Below are 16574 nucleotides of genomic sequence, written 5' to 3'. Positions count from 1 at the left end.
GAGGTGAGTGTTTGCAGACTAGGATCTGGGGTGCAAAGAACACTGGAGATGCGCAGATCAGGTGCTCTTAAAGGGTTTGCCAGGAGGGCAGGAGCCAGGCTCAGTCTGGGATAGATGCAATTCGAATCCTGCCACGGATGCCCACTGTGTGGGCTGGGGCAGGTGGCTGCATGTCTCAGAGCCTCCCTTGTTCCCGTGTATATAAAGGAGCTGGTAATTCCTCCTCTCCAGGCTTCTTGTGTGCACTGCCCAAGACAGGGCCTGCGAAGTGCCTGGCACAGCCCCCCAGCTCACAGTAGGTGTTCAAGCAATGTACATTCCCACCCCAGGGAGGTTTGGAATCCACATCTCCCTCCCACTGCATCCAAGGCCAGAGCCATCCCCTGGGGCACCCAGACCATCATGTAGATGTACCCTTCCTTTTCCTAAGGCCCACTCTCCAGGGACCTCTTGAGATGGTCGCAAGCCTGGAAGTCCAGATATGTGGGCTGCTGAGTGACCGATCATCATCCCCGTCCCCCTGGTCTTCTGCCATGGGAGCGGCAGTTGTCCTGAATCTCCAGGGATGCTGTGAGATGATGCAGGAGCAGGGAAACACTTCCGCAAAATAAGGAAAGCAGACTATACACATGCTAGATTTTTTCCTAATCACACAGATACATCTGGTTTTAACCCATTATAACAGTAAGGGCCCAATTATCTAGATACATTGTAAATAATCTATTTGAAGGCTAAAAAAAAATGCCTCTGTCATCAGCATAAATATTTTCCAAGCAGCCATGGTGTTCCAGGGAGGCGCTGGGGGAGCAGGAGCCTCGCCACAGATTCTGATGTGCTCTGCAAAGAAAGAGGAACCCTTAATCACATCGCCACTTGGCTGCTGGGAATTTCAATTTAGTTCAACAACCATTTATTAAGCCCCTGCTGGGTGTAAGGCAGTGGGAGGGAGTGGGGGGTGAGGCTTTTGTTTTCTGGGAAAGATGGGGGCCTGGAATCAGGCAGGCCTGGTCTGGATGGTGCTTCCCAGCTATGTGACCTTGGGCAAATTACTTCACCTCTCTGAGCCTCCATTTCCTCACTGGTGACAAATGAACAATAGTCTTTTCCTTTCTGGGTAGTCACTATGATTAAATGAGATAAGGGGTGTCCATCATCCATCAGGGGTGAGGATTTAGTTATGAAGGACCAGCTGGGCTCCCCAGCCCAGCTTGGGAAACTTGCTGACCCTCCTTCAATAAAGAGATTCCTCTGGAAGATGCAGGGTGGCACTGCCCCTGTGAGAAGTCCTGGGTTCCCGAGGGTTCCTTCAGGGTTCCTGAGGGTTCCTTCAGGGTTCCTGAGGACCAACCCTTTGACTACTATCCAGCTGGGGCTCAGAATTGAGGCTGCAAATCCCCTTCTCTGTTCCCAGCATCCTTTATGACCCCCCCTCTTGGGTTCCCCTTGAGCACAGTTTCAGCAGCTCCAGGGGCTGGCTGGCTGGCTGTCTCTTTGAGGTCTTCTCCAGGGAATTTCCCACATTCTGTTGTAGCCTGTCTTTGGAGCCAGGAGATCCCAAACAAACATTCCCAGTCTTGGTGACAATCCATCCTGTGCTTTTACCGTGGCAAGGAAATGAACAGCACAGAGGAACAGTGTGTGATACTTCAATAAAAAGCAAAGAGAGAATGAATTGGATAGAAAGGTGTCAAGATGACAATGTAAATTTGTTGTTGTTCAGTCACTAAGTCGTATCTGACTCTTTGTGAACCCATGGACTGCAGCACGCCAGGCTTGCCTGTCCTTCACGATCTCCCTGAGTTTGCTCAAACTCGTGCCCATTGAGTCAGTGATATCAGCCAACCATCTCATCCTCTGCTGCCCCCTTCTTCTCTTGCCCTCAATCTTGCCCAGCATCAGGGTCTTTTCCAATGAGTCAACTCTTCGCATCAGGTGGCCAAAGTACTGGAGCTTCAGCTTCAGTACCAGTCCTTCCAGTGAATATTCAGGGTTGACACTGTAAATAATCCGACTTAAACCATGGCCTCAGCCCAGAGGAAGTGCCTGGCTGAGCCTAGGAAATCAGGGAAGATGGCATCTCACCTAAGAACAGAATAATCATGGTGGTAATGATAACCAGCGTTTACTGAGCTTCTACAGGGTACAAGGAGCCATGCTAAAAACTTTGTATGCTTTTTCCAGTTCTCTATACAAAAGCCCTGTTACTACCCTGTGAGAAGAATTGTTACTACACAGGATAGCTATTCCTACATGGGATAACTTGGTAGATAAAAGCCCAGACTTTGAAACCAGACTATTTGGTTTCAAATCCCAGCTCAGCCAGTTTTTCGCTGTGTGACCTTGAGCAAGTTCCTTAACCTCTCTGTGCCTCAGTTCCCCGCTTCTGTTAAATGAAGAAAACGAGGATGCCTGCCTCACAGGGTTGTTGTGAGGAATATGTGAATTGATAGCTATATTAGTATATCACTGCATGTTAAAATATGGGCTTCCCAGGTGGCTCGGCGGTAAAGAATTTGCCTGCTGATGGGGGAGATGCAGGCTCAATCCCTGGGTCGGGAAGATTTCCTGGAGAAGGAAATGGCAACCCACTGCAGTATTCTTGCCTGGAAATCTCGTGGACAGATGAGCCTGGTGGGCTACCGTCCTTGGGGTCACAAAAAGAGTCGGACACAACTGAGCGACTGAGCACGCCTGCCTGTTAAAATATAGAAACAGAGTAGCAAAGATTTATATGTCTGTGCCTGGTGTGGCGTAAGCCCCAGACAGATGTCTTGGGTCTCCCCAAAGAGCAGGAAGGACTAAGACTGTTCCAGGCAGAAGCAGCAGCCCGGAGGCGGGAGGCGGGGGGCGAGTCTGGCTGTTTCAGGGCTCAGCGGTGGTGGTGGAGCGTAGGCAGCGCACGCACGTCGGGCCCACGCGTCCCCTCTCTGTCCATGCAGAGTGGCCGGAGTTCGTGAGGAACTACGCCCCGTGGTGGGCCACTCACACGCTGGACTGGCTCAAGTTCGGCAAGAAGGTGCTGGTGGTGCACTTTGAGGACCTGAAGCGCGACCTCTTCGTCCAGCTGGGCCGCATGGTGGGCCTCCTGGGTGTGGCCGTCAGAGAGGACCGGCTGCTGTGCGTGGAGAGCCAGAAAGACGGCAACTTCAAGCGCTCGGGGCTTCGCAAGCTGGAGTACGACCCCTACACGGCGGACATGCAGAGGACCATCTCCGCCTACATCAAGACGGTGGACGCGGCGCTCCGGGGGAGGAACCTCACGGGCGTGCCTGACGACTACTACCCCAGATGATGGATGATCAGACCGGGGCAGGGGGCGGGCCGTTCAGACCCAGCAGGCCCCAGGGCGCTCCGGGCCCCTGGGGAGCCCCACCCGCCAGTCCACTCTTCCGTGTAGGTAGGGACCATCCCCTTGGCCTAGCGTTGGCCTCCAATGAGTTTCCCGCATGACGAAGGAGGCTCAAGGGAAGAGATGGTGCAGGCACCTCCCACCGACTCGCAACCGCCCCACCCCCACCCCTTGGAGATGGAGGGGTGGCCGGTTTGGGGAGTTCCCGCCGCCTGGACCCTGCTCTGTCTCCGGTGTCCCTGCCCCCCGCACCTGTGGGAAAGAGGGCTCCTGGGTGTCCCAGAGATCGGGGTTCCTCACCACGGGTGTGGAGGATCCTGGCACAGAGCTAAAGGGAATGGCCCAGACTCGCCCCCATGCTGGGCTGAGCGCTCTAGCCGCCCCGTCCTTCCCCACCCAGGAAGCGCGGTGACAGGGTTTATCCGGGCCACTTCTGTCAGCAGGAAGATTGCTGGGAGGTTTCTCCATGGGCTTAGGTTTCTGACATTCTGTGGGTCAGAGAGGCCCTGGCTCTCAGGGTAGGTTAACTGGGGCCACCGGGTGGGGTCACAGGCATCTGGAGCCCCCACGTGGCGTGTCCACTTCGGGACCTGGGATTCTGCCCTTTCCTCACCCGCTGTATCCAGGAGGTGACCCGCTTCCAGGGGTGACACCTCTCTCCACCGTGGGGTCCCACGCATTGATCTGACACTGCCCTTCCGACCCCTACCAGCGGGTCCTCTGCTCTCCAGGCGGGAGAACATGCGTGCCCCAAATCACATGACCTGTGACCGAGAGAGAGCCCCACAACCTTCCCAGACCAGCGACCCCCGCTTTGGTCGTAGTCCAGGGGGGCTCTTTAAGGAAAGGGGTGATGGGATGGTTCCTCGTGTCCGTACAGACGCTGCTCTTTCGATGCTGAGACGTCCAACCAAAGGACTGGGTGGCTGATCATCCGTCTTAGAAAGCATCAAGTTCCAGGATTCCCTCTCTCCCCTCACCTTGGGCATCAGTGGTTTCGCATCCGGCCCACACCTGCATACCTGCACCACCACCCCCCACCATGTAGATGCAAAAGCCATAGGTCACAGCTCCTTGCTGTTCTGTCTGGAACAACCCCCCCCAAGCAGCCCCCTCTGAAGCCTTGGGGTGCAGGTAAATGCTCATTCCCAAATAGCCAAGAGACTATGGAGAAGGCAAGTGTAAAGAGATATATTTTTCTAAGAGGAATATGACTCATACATTCCACCCCCTTGGAACCCGGCCACGCAAAGAGAAGGGCTGGGGGATCGGACCCATTGTCCTCATCCCTGAGCCTCTCATCTTTAGGATTCGGGCCACCCCAGGGCCCGGCCAGGGGCTCTGAATGTATTTTGTACCAAATTTCTTTTCCCCAGGCAAATTTCTAGTCTTCTTTCTCGAAGCATCAGAGGGCTTGGCCTCCCCACCCTGTAAGAGGTCAGCTCTCTCTCTGGGAGACTCTGGGTCCAAGACCTGGGCCATTTCTTTGCCGGTGGTCTCTTCAGGCCACCAGCCTCTATCTGAAGACTCCTCAGGTCAACACCATCATTAAAAGCAAGTTTTGTTGATAATTCTACCACGTGATGGAGTGTCATGTAAGGCAAGGTCACAAATGGGATGTTTTTTCTTCTGTGTGTGTGTGTATGTGTATGTGTGTGTGTGTATGAAACAGGAATGTTCTGGGTGCGTCATTGCTCTTGTGTCTGTGCGGCTGTAAAGAACTGTGTGTCTTGGTGTTCAGAACTGTCTCTGCCTCTGTGTTCAGCCGCCCTTCTGTGTGGGGAGACTGCACCCCACCAGCTGGCGTGATGACCGCCCCATGTCTGGTGGGTCTGTGTGCCCCCTTCTCCAAACCCCGACCCTTGGGGAGGAAGGAGAGCGTGGTGGTCCAGCGGTCCCCAGGGCCCGGGACATGCCCGGCCTGCAAGCTGGGACCCCGGGTTCCCACCCTGCTGTCTCCCCCAGCGCGTTGTGACTCCAGGACCCAAGGAGAAGCATCAGGGCCTGCACCTGCTGATGGCGGGATTGCCTCCTGATTTCTCCAGGAACCCCGAGGCTGCTACAAACATCCCTGGTAGACAGTGTGGGCAGGAGGAAAGGGTGGGGAGGCCGAGGGGCTGCCAGGGCAAGGTCCTTCAGGAACCAGCTCCTTTCCTTCCTTCCCCGTCTCTCTTGCACTGGTGTGCTTTCTCCTCATCCCTGACCCCTCACCCTTTTTCCTTATTACGCTTGCCTCCTGCTCTCAATTTCTCTCTTTGTGGTCTTTTTCATTTCCTCGAGATGCACATTAAACCTCTTTTCTTTTTGTCTTTCTCCTCTCTGTCTCTTCCTCCCTGCCCCCATCCCTGAACCAGTCTCTGACTGCATTCTCTTTGTTTTGATTTCTGCTTCTCTTTGTCCATGTGTCTCTGCGTCTCTCAGTCTCTGTCTTTGCCTGTCTCTTGTTCCCTCTCTCTCTCTCCCTCTCCACCTCTGTTGTCCTCTCCTCCCTCCTCCCCCTCATCTTCCTGGAGAGTGGGGGCGACTCAGTGGGATCCAGACACAGTGAGACAAATGCTACCCGGCCCGGTAACCACGGAAGTGGTTTCCTTAGCAACAGAAGCTGCAGGCACGCGCTCCACTGCCCCGTCCCTTAGCTATGACAACGAGTACCGAGAGGGTGGGGGACAAGCCTGGAGATGAGGAAGTCAGTAAAGACACTGCTGTATGGGTCCTCTTGAGAGGGGACAGTGGTCAGAGATAAGCACTTTAGGGACATTCAAAACTATGAGAGGTGGAGGGGCTGCGGGGTCAGAGGCAGAGTGGAGACAGCTAGGGAAGCAGTCCACAGGACCTGGGGACAGACTGAATACATGGGGCGGGGGGCAGGCAAAGGGACACCAAGATTCTGTCTGAGCATCTTCAGAAGGAGGGCTTTTGAGGTGCAGAACAGAGGGCAGAGGAGCAGGTGGGGGAGGGGGAATGGTAAGCTCCTTGTCCCCAAGAGTGCACCATCCAGTTGGGGTGACATCGCAGGAGGGGAGGTGGAAACAGACACAGAAATATCTCACATGATTCGCCCTATAAACTGGCAACAAGGAGCCCGGAGGAAAAAGCGCGGCCCCAAGGGTGGTTTGAGAGGCTCAGGGATGGCACGTCATTGGATCGTGTGGCACAAAAGTTAGTGATAAGCCTTGGATTGGAACCTGGGAAGGACCCAGAACCTGTCCCAAAGATGGGAGACAGAAGGGGGTAGAATATAAAGAGGCGGGAAGAGACAGGGAGAGAGAGAAAAGAGAAAACAGGAAGAGAGATTTTAAATCATCGATTGGGCGATGTTTCCTACTGGGAAAACAAAATAGACATTCGATTTTAGAGAAACTAGAAAAGGGGGAGGGACGAAGCAGAAGCCCCCTACGGGGTGATAGCTTTTGCAGCTATAAATAACTGTCCCCAAAGAAAACACCTGTCAAGACACATCCACTCCCAGGGACACAGACTGTGTCCCCAGTCTAGGCTGATATTTAAACGACTCAGAGCGGGTGACGGGGGTGAAAGGCAGAAAGTTGATCAATGTAACACCAACACCTCGCTCCATTTTTTTCCCCAAATGCAATAAAGCGTGCAGGCGTGGAGAGCTATAAATCTGGATGATAATAATATCCGTCCCCACAAAAGCAACATGTTTATTTATCATGTTTGCATGTTTACTATTTCCCCTCAAATTTACAGTCTGCAATCTGCCAGCAGGCAAGGGTCGGGGGCGGGGGGGGGACATGGAAATGAGAACAAACTGGCAGAACATCAAGGAGTGAAGAGATGACGGAATATCTATCCCCTCCATCCACACCCCCACACCCGGGCTGCCTTAAGCCCACTTCCAACCATGGTGGTGATTTACCTGAGAGGGACCACACATCTCTATTTCTGGTCTCTGACAGCTAATTGAAACGAACATTCATTATAGGACAGAACGTGTCGCAACAAAATGATTTTTGTGTGTTCTGGAGTCTTTTGCTAAACAATTATGGGGAGTGAACAGTCTGCCAGACGTGAGAGAGGGGGTTGATCTTAGTGGAGACGTGTGTGTGTGTGTGTGTGTGTCCTGAAAAATGGGGGATAAGAGGGAGGGGGAGGCGATTTAGGGGTCAGATTTTCTTCCGAGACCTGGGTTAGGCACCTGACCCATAGAGTCCCCTGGGGTTCCAAAATGTGAAATGCCCATGCTTTATCCCAGACATGGGATAAGGATCAGATTTCCCAAAACATAAGAGTCCAGGCATGGACGAGAGGATCTGCAGGGCTTACTGGGAGCAAAAGTTGTATTTCCAGTTGCCTTGTTGATAATTACTGGCCCCGATCTATGTGCCACTGCGGCAGGTGTGTTTTGTTGTTGTTGTTTTTTGACCGTGCAGTGTGGCATGCAGGATCCTAGTTCCCCAATCAAGGATCCAACTCAAGCCCCCTACCGTGGAAGGCCAGAGTCTTAATCACCGACCTCAAGGCATGATCCCTAGAACTAGCACAGTGCCCGGCACACATGTGCAATGGAAGCGAGTGGTGATTTTCTGAATGAGTGAATCGAGGACTGTTAAAGGATCTCCAGAGAAAAACCACAAGTCATCAGCCAGAGCAGACCCTTGGTGGCCTTGAATTTTCTCTCCAGCAACGCTGAATTGATTTTCTGTTTTCTCACCCCCAGCCTGAGCTCCTAAAGCCGATGGTGTGGTGCAGCCCACTTACACCGGCTCTCAAAAGCCCATTGTGTGCATCTCAAACTCACATTCAGTGACATCACATCTGTAGCTTGACATTGGCCATGGTGAGAATATTTACACCATGGAAATCGGCAACTGCTGCAGAGCAGGTGAGTGTCTTTCTGGTTTTGTTTGGAGAGCCAGTCGTTAGGTGTTTACCAGCACACCAGTGCCCAAAGCACAGAGGCACACGTGTGCTGCTTCTGGTCTCTTCCATGCCTTGATTCGCGCTGTCCCCCTCTATCTGGAAAGCCTCCTTAAGACTCAACTCAGGCTCTTCCTCCTCCAGGCAGCCTCCCCTGATCCCAAAGGCCAAGTTCAGCTCCTCCTCTAACCTGATCGATCACAACTCTCGATGTGGCCATTCTTGTGATCTCTTCAGTAATCTGGTACAGGTGTCTCTCGCAGAGCTTAGGGCATGAGCTGTTAGGGCAGGAACCTTGACTCTGGATTTTGATGCACTTCCTTGCCCAGACTAGGTGACAAGCAAATGTTGACCCAGTGGAAGAATGGATATGGCAGTTGCATTGAACACCATCCACCAGCCTCTCAGTCATCACAGACTTTGGGGTGAGTAGCTAGAAGAAGTGCCCCACTACTGCCCAAACAATGGCCCAGAAGACGGGGAAATGAGAAACCACTCACAGTGATGAAGTAGCTAATATTTGTTGTTGTTCAGTTGCTACGTTGTGTCTGACTCTTTTGCAACCCCATGGGGACTGTAGCCCACCAGGCTCCTCTGTCCGAGAGATTTCCCAGGCAAGAATACTGGAATAGGTTGCCATTTCCTTCTCCAAGGAATCTTCCTGACCCAAGGATCAAACCGGCATCTCTTACATTGGCAGGTGGATTCTTTACCACTGAGCCACCAGGGAAGCCCAGAGTACTAATTATATACTGAGCACTGTGCTAGGAGCTTCATGTGTATAACGTCACTGAGTCATCACCGGAACTCTGGGAGGCAGGGACACAGTCTCCCCACTTTATAGTGAGGGAAACTGGGGTTCAGAGAAGTTAAGTAATTTGCCCAGTGTCACACAACTGGGAAATGATTGGATCTAGGCTTTGAATTCAGGCAGGCAGTCTAGCTCCTGAATCTATATGTTTAGCCACAATGCTGTATCCCAGTGGGGAGAAACAATCCAAGAGCCCAGAAGGTAAGGGTGACCCTAGCAAGTCAACACAGAGAAGATTGCTGCAGCGGGAGATGAAGGATGAAAAAAAACTGCAAAGGACTGGCCTTTCTGGGGCCAAGGACCCCTGGGGTAAAGAGGAGGTAGAGACAAGGCCAGGAGCTGGTGCTGTAAGCAGCTCTGGCTTCTTAGCAGCAAGGTGGTTTATAGGTTCCCATGGCAACTGCCAAGCAATAATCTCTTACTCCGCAGCTCAGTGATTCTCTGTGAAGTCCATCCCATTCTCTTTTACTGCCATTCCTCCCAGACAATAGAGGCAGGGTGACAGCATCTTCCTCAGGACAGACTGTGCCAGAGGAGAAGAAATGGCCTTGAGACCCTTTCTTGATGGAGGAGCAAAGTTTGGCGGAGGGGAGGCGGGGGCAGAAGAAAGAACAAAGAGGAGCTTAAGACCTCACAGGTCCACTCCTCAGACTGGGAAGGGGGTTTCAGATGGGCTTCTCGGTCTCATGGAGGCCATGAACTGTCTCCTCAGGAAAAGGTGAGCCGCACATACACCCACGCATGCAGAGGTTTGCAAAGAGTTTCAAGGAGCATTTAGCCTCTTTGAGACCTAAACTAGGAAATAAATATATCATTTAAACCAGTGGCTTCCAAATTAGGGCAGCAGAACCCTATCTTCAGTCAGAATCAGAAGTGAAATCCCAATCTCTAATACAGTGGTTCTCAGTCAGGAGGGATCTTCCCGTAGGGATATCTAGCAATATCTGGAGATATCCTTGGTTTCCACAGCCTGGGGAGGGGGAGGTGTTACTTGCATCTAGCGGGTGGAGGCCAGGGACGTAGCTCAAAATCCTACAAAACATGGAACAGCTGCCACAGCCAAGAATGATCTGACCTAGAATATCCAATACTGTCAATGCTGGCAGACCCTGGTGTAATATAATAAAAGGGGCTCTGCTCATTCATTCACTCACTCACCCATTCAGGGAAATGAGTGGGGAGTTCCTTCTGCATTACACTAGACTGACTAAACTCAGCTGTGTGACTTGGGACCAGCTGCCAAACATCTCTGAGCTTTAGTTTCCTCATCTCTAAAATGGCGATGATCATGGAATAGAAGTACTGGGCCCAGTACTCTATATACAGTGGGGATGGGGGAGGGGCAGGGCTTGGAAAGCACAAAGGTATTATCTTTAGTATCATCGCTATGACCTGGAGAAGGAAATGGCAACCCGCTCCAGTATTCTTGCCAGGAAAACCCCATGGACAGAGAGCCTGGCAGGTGACAGTCCATGGGGTCGCAAAGAGTCAGACATGACTGAAGCGACTGAGCATGCACCCACACACTGTAGCCTGCCAGGCGCTTCTGTCAGTGGGATTTTGTGTCATTATAAAAAGAAGAGGCAGAAGGTCTCTTTCTCTGTGCGGAGACAGCAAGAAGGCAGCCACGTGCAGACCAGGAATGGGGTTCTCAACAGGTACCACCAAACCCGCCAACACCTTGATCTTGGACTTCCCAGTCTCCCCCTCCATAAAACCAAGATCGCTGCACTGGGTGATCCCCTAAGGATCTAGTCATCCCTGGGACGGGACAACTTAGAATCATACAAGCCAGCCCGCTGGGGAACAAGGCCTGGAGAGGGAGGAGCCTGGCCCCAAGTCATGTTTCACACCTATGTTCCCTGATGTCAAACCTACCATTCTGAGAACAGTCATCCTCCACACGCCCTTTCTTTGTGTGCTGATGGGCTGAATGGACTAAGGCCACAGGGTCCTGATGGTGGGCTGGCAGGAGCTCAGCCTAGGGAAATTCACACCCTCTTTCTCCCCTTGGTTGCTGTCCTTGAAAGCCAGCCATTTACTCTTCTCTCGCCTTGTAGGGCTGTGGGAAGTGTTTAATTACTAAACATGCCTTCAAAGCGAGCTAATGTTAAAGAACACTGCTTCAGCACTAATCATTGTTATCAGAGGTTGCTTTCTACCTCATTAGATGCATGGATTCGATAATTGTTAGCTAATCCCCAAGGAGAAACCAGCAGCCCCATGAGTGTTAGGACTGCATCTTTCCCAAGCAAACGTCCAGATTCCCAAGCCACAGGGTGGCCAGCTCATAGGTCTCGGAACTTGCGTGAAGTACCTTCACCTCCCCAGGTTCAAGTCCGGGCTCCGTCACTTCCCAGGAGTGCGGCCTTAGAAATGAAGGTTCGTGCTCTTGAGCATCGGTTTTCTGATCTGGAAAATGAGACCTGTGTATATGGAGTGCCTGACCCACTGTAGGGGATTTAATTATTATTGTTGTCCATGTCAGTATTTCCTCTGCTGTGGAAAACTCAATGTTTTGTTTTTTGATCAGCTTTATTGAAGTATATTTTGCATATAACAAAATTTGCCAGTTTCACTTATACAATGTGATGGAATTTAACTGCCACAGTACACAGGCATGTCACCACCCTCACCATGTTGCTGCGGAACATTATGGTGTGTGTGTGCTCAGTCCCATTAGTCACGTCTGACTCTTTGTGACCCTATGGACTGTAGCCCGCCAGGCGCCTCTGTCCATGGGATTCTCTAGGCAAGAATACTGGAATGGGTTGCCATGCCCTCCCCCAGGGGATCTCCCTGACCCAGGGATCTAACCTGCATCTTCTGCGTCCGCTGAGCCACCTGGGAAGCCCTGGAATGTTATCATTTCTCCCCAAAATTCTTTGATGCCTTTTGCAGTTGATTCCTTTCCTCCACCACCATAGCCTCTATAGCCTCTAGCAACCACCAGTCTTTTTTCTATCATAATTTTCCAGGATTTCATGTAAATGGAATCATATCGATCTTGTTCTTTTAGCTAATGTAAGACTTTTGAGATTTATCCTGGTTGTTGCATATATAAATAGTTCGTTCCTTTTCACTGCTGAGTAGTACTCCATTGTATGGACATACCACATCTTTTTTTTTTTAACCTATTCACCAACTGATAGCAATTTGACTTCTTCCCAGTTTTTGGTTATTATCAATAAAGCTATTTGGTTGGCCAGAAAGTTCACTCAGGTTTTTCCATATGATGTTACAGAAAACCCAAATGAACTTTTTGGCCAATTCAGTACTACAAATGTTCACTTGTGGGTCTTTGTGTGAGTATAACATTCTCAATCTCTTTAGCAGATACCTAGGAGTGGAATTGCTGCCAGATTACAAGATACACATATGTTTAATAAAAGAAACTGCCAACCTTTTCCAAAGAGTCAACACCATTATGTACTCCCTCCAGGAGTATAAGGGAGTTTTTAGTGCTTGAGCTCAGTCATATCTGACTCTTCAACCCCATGGCCTGAAGTCCTCCAGGCTCCTCTGTCCATGGAGTTCTCCAAGGCAAGAATACTGGAGTGTGTTGTCATTTCCTCCTCCAGGGGAATCTTCCCAAGCCAGGGATCCAACCCATGCCTCTTGCCTCTCCTGCACTGGCAGGCAGATTCTTTACTGCTGTGCCACCTGGGAAGCTGGTATGAGAGCTTAGTTGTTTGAATATTTAAGTTTTGTGAGAGGATTCACATGACAGAACCCTCCCCTGCTCCATCAGCTGGGTTTGCTTCAGACAAAAAGTATGAGAATATCTGACTCCGGGACACATGAGCCCCCGTAAGAACAAGGACTGTGGCCCTCCCCCTGCTATGAGTGGCTGCCATTTTGCTGGGCCTATTCAGAAGCAGGCAACTTCCCAGCATGTGATTCTCACACTAACCCTATGGTTTAGGAACCACCATGAACCCCTTTCACAGCTGAGCAAGTGGAGGCTTAGATGATCACTTAATTGTTCAAGAGACACAAGCAAGAGTCAGGGCCAGGACTTGAACTTTGGTGGATCTAAGAACAAAGGCCCAGAGGGCTGAACCACTTGTCATATGAAGAGTGGCAGCAGGTGGGGAAGGAAGGTGGAGGGAAAGATGCTGCCATCCCATGTAGCAAGTAAGACATGGACATGAATACTCCAGAATGCTGGTGATCAGAAAGAAACCAGCGCCTTGTGCAAAGCACTTTGGAGGTCTAAGGAAGCAGAAAATCTGAAATCTCCGAGAGCCCTCTTTTTCTCCACCTCCTCTGAGGTTTGCAGTCCCCATGCCAAGCCTCTCCTTAATCCAATTAAAACGGACTTGTTTATGCTTATCAGCTCTTTATTGGGTTTGTTAAAAATGTGCAAATTACCCAGAGGCCTCTTCGTCCCCCGAACCAAAAGGCATCAATAAAACTATTAAGTTAAATCCAATTAAGCACAGCTGCTGGAACTTGAGTGTGGTAGAGCAGAACAGAAGGGAAGGAGGAAGGGAAAGGATTTTTGCTGGGGAGAGAAGAGACCTTCCAACATCCCCACTTAGAAGCCTCTCCAACATTCCATGAGTGTGGGTAGGAAAAGGGCAAAAAGATTCACCATCTACCATGTGCTGGAGGGTGGACTTTTGTGTACTATATCATTTAATTATCTGTGTGTGTGTGTGTGTTCAGTTGCTAAGTCATGTCCATCTGTTTGCAACCTCATGGACTGCAGCACACCAAACTTCCTTATCCAATTATCTCAGTAAGTCCAAGGGGTGGACAGAGTTGACCCATTTTGTAGATGAACTGAGGCTCAGAGAGGTGAAATAAGTTGTCCAGAATGTCCCACGATTGGGAAGTGACAAAGGCAGAATTTGTGTCCTGATCTGTCTAAACCCTCTCCCTGGAATCTTGGAATGTCAGAGCTTAAAGGGTCCTTCCAGGTTGTCTGGCCAGGAGCAAGGCTCTGGAAACACACAGACCCTGAGTTTACACATCCCTAACCAGGTGGTGCTAGTGATAAAGAACCCACCTGCCAATGCAGGAGACCCCAAAGATTCAAGTTCTCTCACTGAGTCAGGGAGACCCCCTGGAGTAGGAAATGGCAACCCACTCCAGTATTCTTGCCTGGGAAATTCCATGGACAGAGGGGCCTGTTGGGCTACAGCCCATGGGGTTGCAAAGAGTTGGACTCCGAGCACACATGCAGAGCAGAAAATGTATGCAGCCATGCTAGTTTGGGGAGGAGTCGATGAAGTGATGTGTGTCTTAAGTAACTGGTACATAGTAGGTGCTTGTTATATGCTAACTTCTGATAAGTTCACTCTTGTCAAAACCCATCTCCTTCCCTTTCCCTGTTTTTTCAGAAAGGAAGGCTGAGACCCAGAAAGGGAGCATGACTGTCAAAGTTATACAGAGACCCCATGACAGTGGTATGACTCCAGCACGAGTCTCTTGCCTTCGGATTTAGCACTTCATTTCAGAACCTGCAGTGCCGCTCCACTTTGCACATGAAAGCAAAGCCCAAAACACTGAGGCATGAAGTGTAGAGGGCACTTGGTGGCCAGGGTCATCAAGTTTGATGCTGAGGGAACTTCCCTGGTGGTCGAGTGGATAAGACTTTGCCTAACAATGTGGGGAATGAGGGTTCAATCCCTGGTCAGGGAGCAAAGATCCCACATGCTTCAAGGCCAAAAAACCAAAACAGAAACAGTATTGCAACCAATTCCATAAAGACTTTCAAAATGGTTTAAAAAAAAAAAAATTGTTGCCGAGCACAAGAGCTTGGCAGCCTCCGTGTCCCAGCCTCTTGGCACTGCCATTCCTTAGCTGTGTTGATTGGGCACATGTCTTAACCTCTCTGAGCACCTAGTTTCTCCTCATTAAAAGCAGGGCTCGTCACCCTATTCCAGTGAACGTTTAGGGTGCAGCGAGGCCGGGCAGGTGAAAGCCCCCTTGAAGGCAGAATGACGGCCTGCAAACAGCACTGCACACAAGACACTGGGGGGAGTGTCTTGAGCATCTGTTCTTGTGGTCTCCAAAAATGCAGGCTGGGTTTCTAATCCCTGGCAACCCTCTGACCCAGGGGACACAGCGCAGGAAGGGAGAACAGACGCCCAGGGTTCCGGGCAGTGTTAATCCTATTACAGATGCATTAGGAGCCCTAGGTGACCTCACGAAGCACTGTCCTCTCCGCAGAGCTTTCCCAGCCCTGTCACTGGCTGATTCCCAGGTCTCAGAAATCTGGGAAGCAATTCCACCTAAGTGGGCAGAAAACTCATGTACGACTGTGCATTGATTACAGCAATGCCAAACCCTCCTGGGCTGCAAGGATGCAGTCCTCATAGTGCAAGGATAAACAGCTGGAAGTTAGACCAGAGTAGGGGGGAAGGGGGTTCAGCTTCCAATCACTACATCCTCTTCACAGCCCAATCACCTTGGGCAAGAGACTTTGCCCCTGTGAGCCTGCATTCCTCCTGCAAATGTGAAATGTAGAATAATTGTCATTAACTGCTGAAGATTGTTAGTCATGATCTTAATAGTGATCGTTATGACTTTTTCACTCCGATTCTTAAGACCCAAACACCGTTGGGAGCGGCAGATAGAGTCAAGAAGGGGGAATTCCCTGGCAGTCCAGTGGTTAGGACTCTGCACTTCCACTGCAGGACTTCCTGGGGCACGGGTTCCATCCTTGGTTGGGGAATTAAGATTCTGCATGCCACGCTGTGTGGTGCAGTGGGGGTGGGAGGGGTTAGAAGTGTTGGTAATAGATGGCTCTTCTGCAAATGATGAAGGAGCTTTTTTAACTAGTGCTGCAAATACAAGGTCTTTGTCCAGTCAGCCCCAGGAGTCTGTGTGCATGGGAGGAGGGCTGGACCAGTTACATAAGAGGAAGAATGATGCGATACCTGCTCTGATGTGTGCAATGCGATTTGCAGCTGGACTGTGGACTAAAGTCAGGCTGCTGTCTTGAGGGAGGATTTCCCACCTTCCTTTATTCTCTCTTTTTAGCACAAAAGAAAGCCCAGCTCCTGGATTCTGCCAGGGCAAGGAGCAGACCCACTTCCTGCAACAACTCCAAGGCTTACCACTGGATAATAGGAGAATAGAGCACAGGGAGAGGAAAAGAAAAGCTACTGCTTTTCAAGAACCAGGAGGCAGAAGAAGGGGAGGGGGTGCAGGCGAGAGAACTGCCCAGGTACTGGCTTGCTTCCTCCTTGCAGCTTTGCCCCAGGCCCACAGGGGACAGGGGGTGGCCTCCAGATCGCAGCCTGGTCTTGCTGGATTTCTCGACGCCCTCGGTTCTCATGTGCTGTGGATATGCGGCAGGGGCAGTAACCTTCTCACAAGCTAGGATGCTTCATCTCAGTCCCACCTGGGAGGAGGGCAGAGTAGGGGTGCTGGGGTTTATATTTGGGGGAGCCAGGGCAGGAAACTGATCACCCAAGCCCAGAGCAAAATCCCCTTTCCATGGTCTTACAGGCACACATGCAGGACCAGGGCAAGTGGAGACATTCCTTCACACGCACTGCGGCAGAGAACCCTCAGGAA

General features: G+C 51.0%; 1 protein-coding gene across 6 annotated transcripts in view; it reads left to right on the top strand.

The window, feature by feature from the left end:
* The window catches only part of WSCD2 (WSC domain containing 2), a 115416-nt gene extending 110491 nt beyond the window's left edge, over positions 1-4925 (top strand). For all 6 annotated transcript variants that reach the window (XM_019978031.2, XM_070769736.1, XM_070769738.1 and 3 more), the window contains one exon: positions 2940-4925. In XM_019978031.2, coding sequence (XP_019833590.2) covers positions 2940-3292 — 353 coding nt within the window. In that variant the 3' untranslated portion in view covers positions 3293-4925. The remainder of the gene's footprint in view (positions 1-2939) is intronic.
* The last annotated feature ends 11649 nt before the right edge of the window (positions 4926-16574 follow it).

This window comes from Bos indicus, chromosome 17 (genome assembly GCF_029378745.1).
Source record: "Bos indicus isolate NIAB-ARS_2022 breed Sahiwal x Tharparkar chromosome 17, NIAB-ARS_B.indTharparkar_mat_pri_1.0, whole genome shotgun sequence".
Lineage (NCBI taxonomy): Eukaryota > Metazoa > Chordata > Mammalia > Artiodactyla > Bovidae > Bos > Bos indicus.
Note: the sequence above shows the minus strand (reverse complement) of the source record. Positions and strands in the feature narration are given on the sequence as shown.